At 54.4% G+C, this 19,227-nt stretch overlaps 1 protein-coding gene across 1 annotated transcript in view; it reads left to right on the forward strand.

Moving 5' to 3' along the window:
* Window positions 1-19,227, forward strand: part of SYNJ2 (synaptojanin 2) — a 95,438-nt gene that overhangs the window by 34,242 nt on the left and 41,969 nt on the right. The window contains exons 3-6 of the mRNA XM_039873936.1: window positions 51-321; window positions 3,956-4,181; window positions 11,238-11,536; window positions 12,172-12,241. Of these exons, the coding sequence (XP_039729870.1) occupies window positions 51-321; window positions 3,956-4,181; window positions 11,238-11,536; window positions 12,172-12,241 (866 nt within the window). The remainder of the gene's footprint in view (window positions 1-50; window positions 322-3,955; window positions 4,182-11,237; window positions 11,537-12,171; window positions 12,242-19,227) is intronic.

Raw genomic sequence — 19,227 nt, forward strand, 5'->3', positions numbered from 1 at the left:
GTGAGTGGCCCACGGCGATCCTAAGCCCCTCTGTCTGATTATCGTTCCAGGTGGCGCGTCCCTGAGCTTCCTGGTTTTGGTGACAGGCTGCACTTCTGTGGGCAGAATTCCAGAGGCCGAAATCTACAAAATCACCGCCATCGACTTTTACCCGCTCCAGGAAGGGGCCAAGGAGGAGGACCGCCTCGCGGCCCTGAGGAAGGTCCTCAACTCGGGCGTCTTCTACTTCTCGTGGCCCAACGACGGGTCTCGCTTCGACCTCACCGTCCGGGCACAGAAGCAGGGTGATAACAGCTATGAGTGGGGGAACTCCTTCTTTTGGTGAGGCCCTGGCCCCATATCCCTTGCCCCCAGGTCACACGGCAGGCAGGTGCTGATTGGCATCTGTGTCCTTGATCACTTTGCATCATCCCCAGGGGCCTGGGTCACCTCTGAGAGCTGGGATCTGTGCCCGCTCACTCCCCGCACGGTGAGGGGAAGACTGACCCCGCATTCCCCACCCCTGGGGTCAGGGACAGTGTTCGAAGTGGACTCACGTGGCTTCAGGGAGGAAATCTGGGCCATCGGTAAAGAGCACGCGAGAGCCGCATCCAGCAGGCGCTGCTGCGTGCCTGGGCTGGTGCTTCTGCCGTCTGCCCAGCAATCCTGCCTGCGCTCGGCGGACAGACGCTCACCACCCATGTTCCAGGCACTGTTCTAAGTTCTCCGCGGGTAGTAACTCATCCTCCTTGTAGGTCTCTATGAGGTGGGTCTGTTATTCCCATTTTACAGATAAGGAGTCTGAGGCTTCAACAAGGGAGGGATGTCGAACCCAGGCATTCTGGATGCAGATCCCAAACCAGCCCAGCAATGTCCCCATCCTAACAAGGTGATGTGCAGTAACATGTTAAGACATGTCCTGAAGCCCAGACAAAGGTGGCTGGGCTTCTGTATGTGTAGGGGCATGTGGGTGCTCCTTCACGGACACAGCTAGGTGGGTGACTCTATACATATGTAAATTACCTGTTGCCCTTTCTGAGCGCTGGAGGTGAGGACCCTCACGAGTCCTGTGAAAGGAGGACAGTGGTTAACATACACTAGCGCCCAGGCCTGGGTCGTCGGTGGTGCAGTCCCCCCAGGAGACGTGTGGGAGCGAGTCGGAAGCAGAAATGATGAAATCCTGCTGCAGAAATCGTCCCAGTGGACCTCATGTAACGGACATTCTCAGAATTCCAGTGTCGGCCTTTGGGGCTACCCCAGTTTCCCAGCCCTAAGACAGGATTGGCGAGGTGCATTTATGCCCTTTCTTTGTGCCTGCCCCCTTTGCCCCAAAATAGGAAGCCAGAGTCCCCATCATCAGATACATGTTTTTTCCTGGGTGCTTTGGACCCCACCAAGGAACTGCCTGACTTCCGCTGGGAGGAAGGGGGCTCCGCCAATCCCTCCACGTGTCCTAGTGCGCCCACCCCCGGATCCTTTCAGGTTCTCTGGGTTTCAGTTTTTCGGGCAATAATGTGCCCAAACTTTAGAACGCATGTGACTTTCTTGCTGATCTTGTTACAGCGGGTCTGATGCAGCAGGTCTGGGCTGGGGCCCACGATTTGGCATTTCCAGCAAGGTGAAGATGGTGATGCCAATGCTGCTGGTTCGAGGACCCTACTCAGGGTCCCAGGTCCAGGGGACTGTGTTTCTGTGAATCCCTAGATCCACTTTGCAGGGACCAGCTGTGTACGTGCCCCTGAAGGCAGCAGAATGTAGGGACTGAGGACGCTTTGTGCTGAGGCTAGGTGTCCATTTCTAACCAGACTGTCAGGCAAGCAGAGGCAAGAGGTCCCAGATTCAGATGCTATGACATTCCCTGGAAACACTGTAGGGCTGGAGGGGGGGCCTGGGACCTCTGGGTGCCCCAGCACCTATGTAATTGCCCTTCTCAGGCCTCCTCCTATCAGCTCAGTGGCTGGAGATTTGAGGCATACAGAAAACAGAAAGTCCAAGCAGAGACTCACCAAGCAGAGGCTGCGAGGGCCTCAGATCCTCGGAGGCCCCAAGTGGACACCAGATTCTGTCTTGAGTTGGGAGGGGGGTGGTGACTCTGGAGAATGCCAGCCTGCTGGGTGTGGTGTTTGGGCTCAGGGCGGCACCCACAGAACTAGCCACATCAAGTCAGGCCAGCTGAGTGGTCACAGGCTTGATTGTCTAAACCCACCATTGGGGGTGCCACATTTTAGATCTAGGCCCACATCTGGTGTCAGATGAGGTCACCACTGAACGTGGCTGGTGAATAAGGGAGAGTGTACATCGGAGTGAAGTCATTTTTTTCCTGGCCGGTCACTGACCCCACCAATAATTGCTCCCCTGTACAAGCACGGCCTGCAAGGGAACTCAAAGCTGTTTTCCTTTCTAGAACTGGGTCTCTTCCTCGGAGGGCGTGATCCTCCCACAGAGGGTCGGGCAAGTGTGATGCCAACAGAGTTGATTCAGAGTTGTCCATTTGGCAAAAGGCGCCTTCTTCTGACCCCTGGTGGTGGCCCTAGCTGCGTGGCTGGAATCGTCTGGAGTCTTTGTTTGATGCCATGTGCAAATTTAATCGTTACTAAAGCTAGTTTATCATCCGAAGTTTAAAGAGTGATGCTGAAAAGGGAAATAACGTTTTTGTAGTCTTCATGATCGTCCTTTCTTCATGTGGACAAGCGCTGTGGCTCTGAGAGCTCAGAAGGGGGTCCCACGTGGCCACTCCCTGAGGGGTCCTCAGTGCCCAGGTGGAAGTGGCCATGCTCACAGTCGAGGAGGCTGGCCTAAGAGCTGCCTATCTTTGAGGAAGGCTCCAGGGCAGGACCAGTGCTGCCTTTTTTAAACAATTAGGGCATTTGATCTAGAAATCCTTAGTATTCTACAGGAAGGAGTCTCCCGAGGGTTCCCGCCTCCCTGGAAACGAGGTAGGGGCCTCAGAACAGCACTGCTGGGAGCCGGAAGCAGCCCAAGGTGTCCAGGTGTCCACGTGCCCCCTCTGAGCCCTCCCTTCTCAGAGTAGCCACTTGCCCCGCTGTGGATGTTGGGAGGCTGAGTGAGTGGGAGATGAAGGGAGGGTGGGGCCGCGGTCAGGTGCAGCTGCCAAGGTAGGGTCTTCCCCAGGGGAGGCGCGGGGCCGGCCGGGCTGGGAGAAGAGACAGGCTCCCAGGTCCGTGCTGCCACTTCCAGGCTCCGGGTCTAGGGTGAGCGTGCAGTCCAGTTCTCTGTGCCTCAGTTTCTTTATCCTCACAATGGGTGAATGAATGATAATACCTGTCACACAACGTCGTTCCGAGGACGAAGTGAGTTAATCCATCCTGAAGTACTTAGAATGGTGCTGGGTGCACTTGATAAGTGTTGGCCTTCATCCCCATCATTATGCTGGTCACCAGGGGTCTCCAGAGGCCCAGAACAATCCGCCAGGTATGGAAGTACTGGCACTTTCCTTAAGTCTTATTTTTATCTCATCCTGTCTTATTCATTTGGGATTGCTTTGTAATTTATCTCATGGGCTATGTATATAATTTAAGCATGCCTATACTTAATATGATCGTTTTGATTATTATTTAATTACAAAACATGGTTAATTATTTTACTGATGGGGTTTCTGATTTTCGAATGTAGAGGCCAGGCAGGCGTCTAAAGTGGGGCTCCTCTGAAATTGCCAGGAAGGCTCGTGATGGGCTCACAGTCCATGCTTTGCTTGCCTGCAATGGTACTGACACGGGGGTGGCTTTGGGAAAGGGCTCCCTTCCCTTTGCTGCTGCGCGCGTCTCAGTGGCCTTGCTTGAGGTCTCTCAGAAGCCCGTGAGTGTCCCGTCCTGCGTGTCCCCAGTGGGCGCCATGCGCATGCGCCTCCTATTAAGCGGGATGCTGCCCGCACAGGTGCTTCCTCGCTGCTTGCTTTGGGCGCAGTTTCCCGGAGGGTGCGAGGTGACCTGAGTCGCTGTGGCGCTCTGTTTTGCAGGAACCAGCTGTTGCACGTGCCCCTGAGGCAGCACCAGGTGAGCTGCTGTGACTGGCTGCTGAAGGTCATCTGCGGGGTGGTGGCCATCCGCACCGTGTACGCCTCGCACAAGCAGGCCAAGGTCTGCCTCATCTCCCGCATCAGCTGCGCACGCGCGGGCGCGCGCTTCCACACCCGCGGCGTGAACGACGATGGCCACGTGTCCAACTTCGTGGAGACGGAGCAGGTCAGTGCCCAGGCAGGCCTGGCCCGCGGTGGTTCAGAGGGGATGCACCCATGCAGACGCGTTTCTCTTTGGGGGTATTTGAGGCCATTGTGATGAGCATGGCTCCTTACTCCACCTGGAGAACAGAGCTGGTCACCGCGGCTCTGCCTGCAAATGTGGCCTCTGGTTTGAGCGTGTATCGTTTTTGATTCACTTCTCATGCTGGGAAAATATTGCTTACCTGAGGTATTTGCAGCTCAAAAGAAGCAGGACTTTTTGCCATGATTGTGAAAGGTGGCGGTTATGCAGAGAGCATCTGAGGAGGGATGAACCAATAGGGTTTGAAAATCTTTTTAAGACAAAAGTAAGTAGATGGGTAATGGGAAGATGAGAGAAGAAGCAGTTCTTCTTCATTCTCAAACAACTAGGGCTTCATCCTAGCAGCAAATCTTAGCACCTGGGCGTGAAATCTGCATGTTAAGCAGCTTTCAGCTGCTGCAGACTATAACCATCTGCTTAATTTCTCATTGATTTGTTTTCTAAATTCTGTTCTCATTCCCAGAGATGCTGTCTTACAACTGTTTTTCTTTCTTCTGTCTAACTTGCAATCTGGTGGATAGTGCCACCGTGTAGACTAACAGGTGGGATAAATTATAAGAAGGGAAAGCCCCGTGAAAGGCACAGGTGCAGTATGGCCGTGGGTATCGAGCTGCAAACACCTGTGTGTGTTTAGCGGCAATGTGGCTTTGCATTCCCTCCTTGCTGCAGCTGTGAGAGGGGTTTCCTACAAGGACTGTAGCCAGTTTAATTCAGCACAGATGGGAGCCTCCTCCTCTGTGTGAGCCGCCGCCCGCTTTCAGATGCCCAAAGGTCAGGCGGGTCGTCTTGGGTCAGACGCTGAGGGGGAGGATGTTGGAACGGGGACCTGAAGATGAGCAGCAAAGCCAGCTTCTTGCCTGTGACTTCTCACGCTGTCTGCTCTCCTGGGTACAGACGAGGCAGGTAAATAAAGATCTGGTTAAAGATGACAGAATGCGGCCCCCAGACGGAGGCTGCTTGCGTTTCTCTCGCTCTTCTCCGCACAACGAAAATTACTGTCTTTTGTTCTCATGCGCCACCTTCATTACCTCTTTCCATGCCAGTTTATCCACGTGTCGTTAGCCTTTGAATCACCTCGTTAATTCAACAAATCTTTATTAGGTGGGCCGGGTGCTGTGCCAGGAACTAGGGGCCAAAGGTACAGAGCCTGTTTGTACAAATCCAATTCCCAGAGCCCAGGGACCTGGTAACTGAGCCCGATTCCAGGGGCTTCCCCGGGCGGCCCTGGAGCAAGGCCCGCTTCGCCTCCGCCTGGCTGTCCGTCCACGCTCAGGCCGACGGTCCCTCTTTGGTGCTCCCTGGATTTTTGGATTTCAACCCGTTTTTTGTTTTTTGTTTTTTTTTAATTGAAGTCTCATCTATTGTATCTTATCAAGCACGTCGTTGGAAAATCAACTGCACATTACTGTCCTCTATTGGAAGACAGGCGTTTGCTCGGAAAACGTAAGGGGGCGGGAGGAGTTTCCTCTGGCGGCTGTAGCAGATTATAAACCGAAGTTTATAATCTCATAGTTCTGGATGCCAGAAATCCAAAATCCAGGTATGGCAGGGCCAGGCTTCCTCTGAAGGCTCTAGGGAGGACCCTTCCCTGCCCCTTCCAGCTCCTGGTGGCCCAGGTGGTGGCAACATCACTCCGGTTTCTGCCTCCTCCTCCATGTGAGTCCCCTTTTTACAAGTACATCAGTCATGTTGGATTAAGGGCCCACCCGACTCCAGCGTGACCCCGTCTTAACTAATTACATCTACACGGACTGTTCCCAAATAAGGCTGCATTCCAGAGTGCCGGGGGTTAGGGCTTCAACACGTCTTTTTGGGGGACACAAGTCAATCCATAACGAGGACATAATCCTGTGTTCAAATGCAGCGCATGAAGCTTTATGAAAATCTCTCTATTGTCTTTGCTTTTCTCGTTTTCCTACAGACCAGGGGTGAGGTCTTTGTTCTGGGTACTTCACTGACATAGGCCTGGTGACTTGCCTTTGTCTCCTGTGTGCCCAGTTTACTCGGGCTTGGAGATAGGGTCCTTGTCCCCTTTTACACCCTGTAGGCAGCCCAGCAAGGCCTTACAAATAGAAATGGCCTGTCCCTCTGGTTCCTGGGGCCCACACCCTGATGCTGTTTAAATGGCCTCCACTTGCCTCCCTTACCGGAAATGGGGAGGTATTTCTTGGCTCCTGCAGCCTTTGTGGCCGTCCTCCTCCCTGTTTTCCCTCCCTTTTCCTCCTCTGGGCTCCGGGTCAGATGGCGCTGCTTCCTCTATGAAGCCCTCACCCTTACCTGGCTCTTAGGAGCAGCAGACGAGTTGACAGGCAGCCAGAACCCCGCCCCCATCCGCTCCAAATATGCTAGCCCCCAGAGACAGCATGCAGCTGCAAGCATGGCCCCTGCCTGAGGCCAAGAGGTAGCAACGTGACCCCACAGTGATTTCCTTCCTACCAGACACATAACAGGGACGGAGGGTCATGGCCTCGCACCCAGAGCAGTTCTTTGTGGGGCACGTACATTTCAGGCTACTGCCGATGGGCCACATGCTCTTTGCTGTGGGAAATAGGAGTCCAGGCTGATTGACGTCAGCAGAGAGCCCCCCCAAACAGCATGCCCACCAGGGTATGTGGGAGAGATCAACCTAAGCGGCTCTCAGTTCCCAGAGCCAATAACAGGGTGTCCTTATTGGCAACACGGGAGCAAACGCGGGGTCCCTAAGCCGAGTTTAATTGTGAGCCGGCCCAGTGGGGACTCAGCAGGAACAAGACGGATGAGCTGGCCTGGCAGGCAGGCGCTGTGCCCTCGGGGGATGCCTCCCACAGTCAGCGCCCAGCTGCACGGGGAAGACAGCAGGGCACGGGAGGGCACAGAGGGGCCTGTGTGCCAGGCGGGGACACATAGAGGGACAGGAAGCGCAGCTAGAATCCAAGAGAGCATGCAGGCGTGTGCTTCCCTGGGAAAGCGTCCTGCTGAGGGACGCCCGGTGACACCCGTGGGATCCAGCGTGGCCCGGTGGGGGGATCAGCCCCTCCCCGCAGCCCACCCGGCCGTGTGCACTGCAGGGGCACCATCTCCTTCTCTGAAATGTCTCCCGAGGCGGGATGAGCAGAGATGGCTGACGGAGCAGCTGCTCCCAGAGGTGCAGGGACTCCGTGTCACCCACTCGTACAGGAGTGCCACCGGCTCTGTCGGAAACGGGACGGTTTGTCACGCACTTTGGAGCAACAGAGCCGCTTAGGTTGATCTAAGCTGTTTTTTTTAACAAGAAAGTGTTTACGTGGAATACGTACTTACCATCGATCCTGGCACGTGGCAGCTGTGCCTCGCCCCCCGCCCCACCACTTGCCAAGGAAGGTGTTTTGTTTTGTTTTTCATTTTAGTTTTTTCACTTACAGTTGACGTTCAATGTTATACTAGTTTCAGGTGTACAGCATAGCAGTTAGACATTTATATACCTTGCAAAGCGATCACCTCAGTAAATCTCGTACCCGCTCGACACCACGCGGTTATTGCAGCTTTGCTGACGGTATAAAGCAGTCACGGGGACGCGAAGTAGAGCACAGGGACTTCACGTCCCCTGACTGTTTCATAGCTGCCATTTGTACGTCTTCATCCCCTTTTGTTCACTCAGCCCCCCGACCCGCCTCCCATCTGGCACCCGTCAGTTTGTTCTCTGTACCTATGAGTCCGGTTCTGTTTTGTTCGTTTATTTTATTAGATTCCGCATCTAAGTGAGATCACCGGGTTAAGTCGGGGGTTGGCGCCCGGGGAGGATGCTCAGCCCGCGGGCGTCGGCTGAGCTCGGGGAAGCGTGGACGCGCAGTGAGCACAAGGGGAACCGGCCTGCGACCCTGTCAGGTGCGGCCCGTGTGGGCCGCAGTGACCTGATGGCTTATCCCGCTCCCTCGAGTTTGTGGGAGGCGTGATTGTGAGTTCGGGGCCGGGACGGTGTCACGGGCAGGCTATGTGGGGAACTTGGTGCTGAGCCCACAGCAGGAAGGAGGCTCGGCTGGGGCAGCTCGGCTGTCTTGGTGGTTGTAGGTCACCTCTGGCCGGGGTCCCCTGCTGCAGAACGGAGACTCCTCAGACCCCAGCCCTGAGCCATGTGGGAGTGGAAGTCCTGAGGTTCATGCAGAAAGGCAGCTGAGTGACTGCCGTGTGTCATCATTCTCAAGCAGACGACGACGGGACTAGACAAAGAGCAGCCTGGTTTCCTGCCGGGGGCTCTCGGCAGGCAGCCAGCTTCTCCTGGTGCTCTCCGTGCTCGGAGCCAGCAAAGGAGGTGCTGTTGGCACTGTGCGCTTCTGCCTTATTTTAACATTTTCCTGAGGGGAGCGAGCAGTCTTTCTCCTCCAAGGCAGGCTGTTTGTGGGAGGATTGTGTATGTGCATGCACAGTGTGTTTGTGCATTTTGTGTGTGTGTGTGTGTGTGGTGTGTGCATGTGTGTTGTGCATATGTGTGTACGTGTGTGTTGTGTGTGCAGGTAGACACAGCATCTTAGTTTCCCTGGGAGGAAGCCTTGAGTCACACCTGGGGGGCTTGCTCTGTGGCCACGACTCACTATGCAGAAAAGCAAAACCTATAAAGTCCCCTCAGTCTACCAGCAAAAGGAAAAGCAGATACAGCGCTGACTGCTGAAGGGAAGCCCCCGATGTGCCCAGGGAGGTCAGGGCGACTCTGTCCATCCTTCCAGGAACCAGACTCGAAAGGGCTGGTTTATAAACACCTCATCCGGAAATAGGAGTTCAGCAAAAAGGCTCTCGGATGAGAGCGCATCCACCCTGCCGTGAGTCTTCCTCTGTCCCTTTCTCTTCGTGGTGGTTGGGTTTCTGCTCCCAGAGCTCTGTGAAAGGGGCTGCTCAGAGTTGCCAAGTCCAGGGGGGGTCCCAGGTTGGTCTGGCCGGGCCACCACACTGTCACAGTGGACGCCCTCCTTCCTGGAACACTCTGCTGCTCTGTGTCACCCTCCAACATCTTCTCTGTCCTGTCCTGGGGTCCCTCTTTCCCCAGCCTCAACCCTGGCACCCCCGTGCTCTGATCCTACCCAGCCTCTCTCTGTCACCCACACTCACGGGGCAGCACTGTCCTGGCCTGAGGAGACCACACTCCCTCATTTACCCCTCCCCCCGTGACCAGGTGACAGTAATGCCACCGAGAGAGAGGGAAACAGGCTGGAAGTGGTTCAGGAACGTCCCCAGGGTCATCCCGCTATGCAAACAGCGGTGGGACCCGGGCTGGTCTTGTCCCAAAGCCCACGTGCCAACCTGCTTTCACACTCCGTCCTGCGTCTCCTCCCACAAGGACCCCAAATGCCCTGTGTTAAAATCACATCTGCGAGGTGAGACGTCGAATCTCCCACTCGTTTAAAACCCATGTTCTCTCATCCAGAAAGTACAATATTTCCGTCACTCGCGTTTGATGATCAGCTATCACCTTGGAAACAAAGTCGGTCCCGATGAGAGGACGAGACACAGAACCAGAAGCTGTTTGTGTGGGAGGGAGGAAAGGAGAAATTTGGAGGCGCCTTTTCTTCTTGCCGGAAGTGGGGGTTTGCGGGGCACTGAGACAGCTGTAGGTGTTTTCTGAAACTGGTTCCACCCAAGTTCCCACTGAAGAGCAGCAAGGTCTGAGGCCAGAAGTGGCACTGTTAGCATGTGCTCCTTAAGGTGACGGGTAACGATCCACAGCCTAAATCGGGCCCTAGGCGCTGTCAAGTGCGGTCTTCGTAGGGGAAGGGTGGCTGGCTTGGTTTCTTCCTGAGCAGTCCGGACTGTGCACCCACACATGTGGCTCGGTCGTTTGCTCGTGCCCTCACGGAGCCAGCTCTGCCTGCAGTGGTGTAAACAACCTACGACTTTCTCCCGATTTTGGCAGTAGAACAACGGAGGGTGACCAGCTTGCTGAGAGTCGATGTCTGGAAACAGACCGCAGGTTCTTAACCCAGTGCCTTTTCCCTCTGGAGATTAAGGGATAGAATGTCAGCTCAACAATACAGCTGCCGGGCTCGTGTAATTCCTGTAGTCCAGGGAGCCTGCGGGTCTAATGTTCAGGTCCTCCTCTGCAGAATTACTAATGCATGTGTGATCTGAGCGTGATCTAGCCTCGCGGAAAGCTGCCCTGTAAGGGAGCAGGCTGGTGAGGACTGGAAAGGAGCAGCATCGCCCCGGCCAGCCCTGCCAGGCCAGGGTAGGGTTACGCAGATAAAGGGCAGTGCATCCGAGAACTGCCACAGCCTCTCCCTCGTGATGCTCCGGACCGTGCTTTTTGTCCTTTTAGAACTAACTCCCTTGCAGGACAATGTCAGTGGGGGCCTGCAGGCAGAGGAGGAGCTGATACCTGGAATAACTGTGCGTGGGGGTGCGGGGCGGACAATGGTCTTCAGTGTGTAAGTATCATCTGTTTCCGTGCGGGTGCTACCACGCTGGAAGTTGGTGGGCGCTGTGCTGCATGTGTTGACTTGGTGGCATGTTTAAGAACATAGTGGCATAGGACCGGGACCGACCACAAGTTCAAGTGGAGTCTTGACTTGCACTCTCCAGTGCAGGACTGATTCGTGCGGTCCTCTGTGCCTTTGGCTACAGCTTGTTCATTTCATTCAGTCAGCCTTTTTCCACTCGCTCTCTGCCACTTAGCTAGCTACCAGGTAAAAATAGAGGGCTCTAAGGACGGTCTTAGTTAAATCCTGGAGCACATTTGCTTCTATTCCTGAAACGGGGTGGTGGCTTTTCAGGAGCTCCGTGGAGCTGTGCGAGCTCCCTGCCAGCTGCCGCAGACCCTGGCTGGCCCTGGCCTGCTCCAGGCTCCGCGGAGGCCGATCAGCAGCCAGCATGCCGAGTGCGCCAGGCGGCCTGGGGGAGGGCAGCCCAGGGCCTGAAGTCCGCCCCGTGCCCTTCGTTCCGGTGTCGGGTCTCAGGCGGCCGGATCCCGTTACCGGCCCAGGACATTCGGTTTCACTGAAGAAGACTTTCTCTTTATGTTTCCCTGTGCTGCAGACGATTTACATGGATGATGGCGTGTCGTCTTTTGTCCAGATCAGAGGCTCGGTCCCGCTGTTTTGGGAGCAGCCCGGGCTTCAGGTGGGTGATAGACAAAGTACGTCCACGTGTGTTATTGTCTGCCTTCTCGTCAAACAACTGTGGTTTGTTGCTTTCAATCATGTCTTTCATGGCACAGTTTCCGGTCTTTCTCCTCAGCCCAGCTGGATTGAACTGAGCTGTCCGAGTGTGCACGTGAGTGTGTGTGGGCATGTGCCCGTGTGTGTGGTGTTTGCACAGAGAAACATAGACACTGTGTAATTTTCTGACTGTGAGCTCACTGTTGGCTCAAGTGAAGCGGGAAGGTGTTTGCTGATGAGTAAACCACACAGTACGGCCGAGTGGAATTCCCTTAAGTTAGACCCCAAGTTCACGGCATTGACAATGTGCTTAAAGACGCTCTGTGAGAGCAGTGACCGTCCCAGAGGCGGGGAACGGCCCTGAGGGCCATGTGGCAGGTCTGGCATTTGCAGGCGCCTGTTGTGAGGCCACGTGAGACTTGCACAGAGCTTTCCTGTGATTTCTAAAAATACAGCTTGCCGTCCAAAACTGGGCTCTGGTCAGAGCAGAGGTATTTGGCGTTCTGTCTCCGGAGGAATTCGGGCTGTGGCGCCGTGTTCCAGGAACACGTCTGTCGTCAGTGGAACGGCGCTGTCTCATTCAGTGAGTTTCTTCCCAGCAGGGTCACTGCACTTGAGATGCCCAGCGGCAGTGCCAGATCACCCTCCCTGGCCCAAGGGGACGTTGGTGCACTGGGCCTGCCCGGGCCTCTGTCACTTCTCTTCTTACCGAGGGCTCAAAGTGACAGCAGTTGGGTCGTCAGCTGGTGACTGCAGAGGCTCTTGGATGTGTTTGACATACTGGGTCTTACGTGGCCCTTGACTTGACCCAGTGTCAGCTGTAGGCGCCTGGTCCTCATGGCTGTCATCACGCTGCAGTTGACGGCCGTGGTGCGGTACCACGTCAGCCTTTAGAGGTAGGGGCATGAGGCTCTCTTTTGCTCCGAGTTGTTGGGTGGGGGAGGGTTTATTAACACTCAGTCTTTCCATGAGAAGGGAACGACTCAGATGCATGAGGGCAGCTGGTGGCATTAAATGGCGGCAGGCGAACCACTCCTGAGGATGATTATAACGTGGAAAATTCCCCTGGAGTGTGTCCCAAAAGAGTATGTGTGTTTGCTGAGATATAATTTACATTCCATAAACTTCACCCACGTCAAGCGCACAGTTCAATGGTTTTTAGCGCATTTACAGAGTTGTGTGACCATCACCATAATTTAATTTTAGAACACGTTTATTGGAGCAAGATAATCCTGTCCAGTTAGCGGTCACCCCCATTCCCTGCCAGCTCTTCCGTGTCATCCCTACAGACTGGCCTATTCTAGACAGTCCAGAAGGGTTTTTTGAAACTTGATTTCTTTTAGATTTGAAAGTTTCCTTCTGAAACGCGGGGAACTCTGTACTTAAAAAAAAAAAAAATCAAACGAGTAGATTACCAAAAGGAAAGGAGGGAGACCACGTTATGCTTCACGTAAAAAACTGTAAGAAGCCCACAAATTGGGAGGATGCTCGTGATAGAGTCTTAGAATTTGGGAAGGGCGCTCTGAAATTCATCCATGTCACCCCCTCACCCCGTTCAGGGGCCCCTCTTCCCAGAACCCTGAAAGGCTGGCCTCTAGACGCTGAGCTCGAGGCCAGGACTGGGGACGTGCTTTGGGGTGTGCGCGGTTATTGGCGAGTCCCCCCTTGCAGTGCGCTCTGTCCAGGTCATGCGGCCCCGAGTAGGTCTGCTTCCTCAGGCCTTCCCGGAGCAGCCTCGTGGTCCCTTCTCCAGGACATCCCAGCTACCTCGGTCATCCTCAGTCACACTTCTGGGACCCTTCACGGTCTGGTCTCCCTCTTTTGAAAACAAAACAAAACTCGTTGGTCATCCCCTTTTTAACCCTGATCTCCGATTTGACCCTCCCTTGACGCTGCCCAACCCCGCATGGAACAGCCGTCCCTCGGTCTGAAAGGACAGACAGCTCGCTTTTCGGCAGCTTTACCACCTTTTAAATCATAACTCTTGTGCTTCTCCAGAGCCTCGTGGTTCCTTCAAACTAAGCTTCCGGAGGCTTTGTGCTCATTAATCTTGGTGAGGTTTGCCAACCCTGGGTCTAGTACCCGTGTGCACCCTCTCAGTCCAGCCACCATCAAAGAAAGATTAGGTCATCTTCATAGGGGACCAGGAGGGCAGCTTTCATGGTCCATGGTCTCCCTCCCTGAACTATATAAATCGCAAGCCTGAGGATTAATTCTACTTGTTTGTCCCCATTTTGAACTTTCCCCCTTCCTTTTTACTTAGACGAAAAGTACAGATGTTTGGGGGTGAATAGCTTGCGTTTTAAGTTGTAATGTCGCTCTCTTGTGAACTGTCCCAGCGAACCAGTGAGCCCTGCCAATGACAGGGGATGGGGGATGGAGGACAGGGGCCTGGGGCCTGGGCATAGGGGCCAGGGGTGGGCACAGAGGACTGTGGGATGATGAACTGTCTGTGAGTATTCACAGGATAGCTACCTTCATTAGAAACTCCTAGATCTGGGGGCCATTTCTAACAGCAGTGAGCCTTTATCAACTTCATCTTTACCTAGTAAATAGGTTGTACAGTTGAAATTTCACCCTTAAAGCCAAGCGCTGTCCTGGTGGAGTTAGTTATAGAGCGTATTTGCCACATACTGGTGGTCTGTTGAAGATTTGGCCCCCTCATCACTTAGGAATATTCCTCCCTGGTGACAGGCAGACACAGACACATGCAAGGAGAGCGAGCTCTGAGCTGAGCAGCGCTGTCTGACGAAGCCAGCTGGAGGAGGAGGCAGAGCAGGTGGGTCCCCCTGCTCCTCCCACCTTGCCCACAGTCGCCTCCTCCCTGTCAGAGACCGTTTTCCGAGCTCTCGGATGCATGGTGCTCTGTGTGCTCATTGCTGGGGTTGTATTGTTCTTCGTTCCAGAGTGTGAGACAGCTTCTAGAACAACGGTTTCAAACATGAGAGGTTGGGGTGAGGGGAAAAAACATCTATCATGAAAGTGACCTGAGGCCAAGACAAGGTTGCACCTGGGCAGCTTTAAAACTCCCGGTACCCGTTTTGGGCCACGGGCCTTGCGTGCTTGTGCAGAGCTCCTGAGCTCACTGCAGCCGTCACAGAAACAGGATCGCTTGTCATGTGCTCAGAGCATAAGCTTTGAAGTGAGGTGGACCTGGGCTCCCGGTCCTGGTTCCCACTTAGGAACCACGTGCTGTTGAAAAGTTCTTACCTCAAAAAAAAAAAAAGGTTCTTATCTCAGAAAAATGTTATCTCTAAAGGGTATCTCAAAAAAAGTTATTTCAAAAACGAAGTTCTTATCTTAAAAAAAAAAAAAAAAAACCAGAAGTTCTTATCCTCGCTAAGCTTGGTTTACTCTTCTGTAACACGAGGCCCATCATACCAACCTCACAGGGTTATGGAGAGGATTAAATGCCATGATGTAGATCAGAATTTAGCACAGCACCTAGAACTTAGAAAGCACGTGGTAGCTGTTAATATGGTCAATAACAATTACAGCGTCTAGGAGGCAAAAGTACAAGTTGCATTAGGAGAAGCCGGAGAGTGGGGTAAGAACTCCCCCTAAGTCTCCATGGGGACACTGTGAGGTGTAGTGACAGTGTCCTCACATCTCTGTCAGCACACAGCACAAGGACCAGTCAGTCTCCCAGGCTGCTGCATGTCCCAGTCCTCATAGACACCCCAGAGTAAGTAAGCCCTTTATTCATCCCGCAAACACTCACTGAGCATCTGTGGGGACATGAGTTAGAGCCCCGATGTCAAATACAGCCTTTGGGGAGGAGGGGGCAGGACACTACAGTGTTGTGTGACCAGAGCCTGTGAGATGGACAGCTCTGGGGAGGGCTGGTCGCCCGGGCTGAGGGGCGGGGGTCTGAGCCGACTTGGGAGGGATAGGGTGGGATTTCCAGACACAGAGGGCGGGCCTTGCAGAGGGAAGCAGAGATGCAGACGTTGCCACCCTTGAGGTCCCAGCGTATGCAGAGCAGGCCCTGGCCTGGCCGCCTGCAGTCCTAGGTGGGGCATGGTGGGGGGTGAGCCTGGAGAGTCAGGCCTTGTACATTCTGCTCAAGAGGTTACATTTTCCCCCGGGAGCCACTGAAGGAGTGGTGCCCGGACTTCGCTGCACATTAGAATCACCTGGGCAGCTTTAAAACTCCTGGTTGCATACCATCCCAATTAAATCACAATTTGGAGGATGAGAGCCAGGCATTAGTACATTCTGAAGACCCTAATATTCAGGAAGGTTTGGGAACCACTCAGAGGGATGCTGATAAACTAGTTTTCTGAGAGTCAGGAGGGAGAGGTTCTGATAGGTAACATCTGCCCATTACTGTGGTGTAAATACTCCCATCACAGATAATTTCAAGCTACCGGCTTGACACCCCTGACCTTGGAGCTGAGAAGAGATGCTCAGGCAACGGGCTCGTGAGCTGGTGGGAACTGGCTACCACCAGACCCCTGCACTGAAGGGCCTCCAGGGATGGGCGACGTGATTAGACATAAGCGTGATAGGTTTGAGTTTGGAGGGAGAAGACAAAGTAAAGACAGCAGGTGGGACGGTTGTGGCGATCCCGGTGAGAGCTGTCGGCAGCCTGGACTTGGGGAGGGCAGTGGGTGCCCTTTGTGATGTGGTCGTAGGACTCTCTCAAGTGCGGGTGCAGACTGTGCTTCACTAGCACAGCCACACGTTCCGGAGGCTTTGGTTATTCTCATGTCCAACTAACTCCCCGAGGTCTGTGGTTTATGGCAGGGGTCCCCAATCCCTGGGCCACATACCAGTGCTGGTCCATGGACTGTTAGGAACCGGGCTGCACAGCAGGAGGTGAGCGAGCTAAGCTTTATCCATATTTGCAGCCGCTCCCCAGCGCCAGCATCACCGCCTCAGCTCCGCCTCAGATCCTCAGGCATCAGATTCTCGTAGGAGCACCAGTCGCTGGTGCCACAAAGGTTGGGAACCACTGCTCTGTAAGATTGAATTGATGACTTCAGGGACCAGACGAGAGTGATTGTCCAAGTGTCCACCCAGCCAGGGGGAGGGGCTGGGTGAAGGAGCGGGGCTAAAGCAGCAGTGGCTCCTCCTCGAGGGTTCTGACCCGTGGTGGCCTCGGGACCAGGTGACAGCCGAGAGGAGAGATGCGGGTCTGTGTCAGAGCGGGACAGGGAAGGAGGCACGGCCCAGGGCAGGGAGAGGCAGGGCGTGAGGCCTAAGGCAACCAGACTTAAGGGATGATGGAGGAAAGGTGAGCTCCCGAGAGACCATCCGAGGCCCCACGCTGCCCAAGGCCCTGTCCACTTTAGGAGGTAGAGGGGACACAGCCTGAGGTCGTGATGCCCATGGAAGCAGCGGCTCCAGGCCGGGCCTGGTCACAGAGTGCCCTGTGGCCGTGCAGGTGTGGACGCTTGTGCCTTCTGCCTGACCCCTCACGTCGAGGAGGAAGATAAGTACGTCAGAACCGGTGCTTCTCAGACTTCAGTGCTGTGGTGCGTGTGTGTGCACGTACACACGCGTGCGCACGCAGGAATCACCCGGAAGGCTTGTTAGAACAGATTTCTGGCCTCACCTTCAGAGAGTTTCATTCAGTCATCTGAGGTGGGGCCCAAGAACTTGCATTTAGAACAAGCTTTCTAGGGGATCTTGGTGCTGCCCGTCCAGGAACCACACTTTGAGAACTGCTAAAACCAGGGATCTTTACTGCCCTGGTCATTTCACTGGGGCCTGGACTTCCTACTATCCCCAGGTGGGTTTGTCGTCAGCAGTGACGTTGGACTAACTGCCGTAGCGGTTAGAACATGCCCACGATGGTCCCGCCCAGCCCCGCCTGCACAGATGGGCATCAAAGTCGGGTGAGAGAGACGAGCCAGAGCATCAGAAGGGATGGCCTCTGGCCGGGGCGGGCTGTGCCCTCTCCCGCTGTGGGCTGCTGCTTCCCATCCGGTCCCTGTCACCCCTGAGTCCCTCTGTCGTGGCATCTCACCCTGTCACACAGTTTCCATGAGATAAATTTGCAGCCGCTGTGCAGACTTGCTAAAAACCTTGAGGTGTGTCTCTCGGTCTTCCCACAGAGACGCCGGTCATGTGGGAGCCACCGAGGGCAGGGGATTCAGTGTGGCCCGTCGCTTCCCGTCTTCCCGCGGTGCCCAGTGCCGTGCTGGCACGGGTGGCAGGGTGTGCTCGCCAGCCCTGTCTCGGCTGCTTATGCAATTCGTAATGGGACTTAAGTCATTTTTCCAGTGGGAGGAGTTTAGAGCCCAGAGACGGGACACACCTGAGTCCTGTCATCCGTGACTGACATTCCTAAAGACTCGTTGGGCTGTGACGCAGGGAGAGAGTTAGACACGTCCAGCACTGGAACCGTCACGACTCAACACCAGGCTTCCGAGCCCCGAACCCAGCTTTCTAGTCTCCCCTCTCTGTGTTCCCATGGGAACCGCTCTAAGCAAGCAGCCCCCACCCATCCCTCAGCCGAGGGCGGTTTTGTGATGACCGATGGGCTGACGCAGGGCGAGCAGCCCCTCCTCTCGGGTTTCGGCCCCCGGGGATCTCTCCACGGGCTGCTGAGAGGCACAGACCCGACTGTCACAGTTGCCTTCCGTGTAAATTCAGAAAAAAGGCAGGAGCCGCCTTGCCTTGGGGTGCAGGACATGGCTGTGTTCTCAGAACCCGGGGGCTGTGAAGGGTGTTGGAAGTAAGTATCTCATTTCCTCAGGCGGCCACGGGCGGCCACAGGGAAAACACAGCAGCCCCACGAAGGCGTCTTGGTTGGACCTTTCTTTTGAGCTCCCAGGTTTCTTCTGGTCGAAAGGGGTTTGGGACTTTATTTGTAGCGTCGCTCAGATGGACGAACCTAATCCCAGTAATTTCTGAATCTGTTGCTGAGAAGCCAGTTTTCCGGCCAGGTCCTTTCTTCAAGCATGAGGAGAGACACATGCATTACTTACACTGTGACCTCACACCCGATACGTGCTCCTGGTGACATCTGATCATGTGATAGATTTAATGTGACGCCACTTTTATAATGCTCGGTAACAACCAAAACTAAACAGTACCCTCTATGGAGCTTTTCCTCTTGAAATAATTTCAGACCTACAGCAAAGTTGTAAGAGCAGCAGAGAGAACTGCCATGTGTCCTTTACCTAGAGTCACCAAATGTCACCATCTTGCCACCACACGCATATGCCGCTGTTTGTTTCCTGAACCACCTGAGCAGAGGTTACACATATTGTGTCTCCTTAGTACGTCAGGATGTTTCTCCGAAGAACAAAGACAGGTACCAGTCAGGAAATGGAACACGGGCGCCATGCCTTAATCTAACCCGCAGCCCACATTCCAGATTTATCTGTGGTCTCAGTGACGTCTGTCATGACACCTTTACCCCTTCAGTCCAGGGTCCAGGCCAGAGTCCCGTTCCACTATTTAGTCGTCACATCTCTCATCTTCTTTAATCTGAGTCAGTTCGTCAGTCATTCTGTCTTTTGTGACATTGACATTTTTGGAGAAGGCAGGTCTTTTTCTTTCAGTCGAATGCACCTCATTTTGGTGTTTCCTGGTGTTTTGTTATGATCGGGTTCAGAGTATGGCTCCCTGAGGCCAGGTCCTTTGCAGGCTGTCCCATCTGGAGGCCACGGTGTCCCTCTGCCCCTCATCGGTGACGTTAATCTTGATCACCTGGGCAAGGTGCTAATGTTTCTTAGAGTTAATGTTTTCCTTTTCAACTAATAAGCAATTTGTGGGAGACACTTGGGGACCATGCGAAGATCTCATTCCTCATCCAACTCTCCCCTCACGTTTATGATCCATGGATGATTTTTGCTGTACAGTTCTTTACTGAGGTTTATAAAATGGTGAGTTGCCAGCCACCCGCCTCCCCC

This window comes from Pteropus medius, unplaced genomic scaffold (assembly GCF_902729225.1).
Source record: "Pteropus medius unplaced genomic scaffold, Ma_sr-lr_union100, whole genome shotgun sequence".
Classification (NCBI taxonomy): domain Eukaryota; kingdom Metazoa; phylum Chordata; class Mammalia; order Chiroptera; family Pteropodidae; genus Pteropus; species Pteropus medius.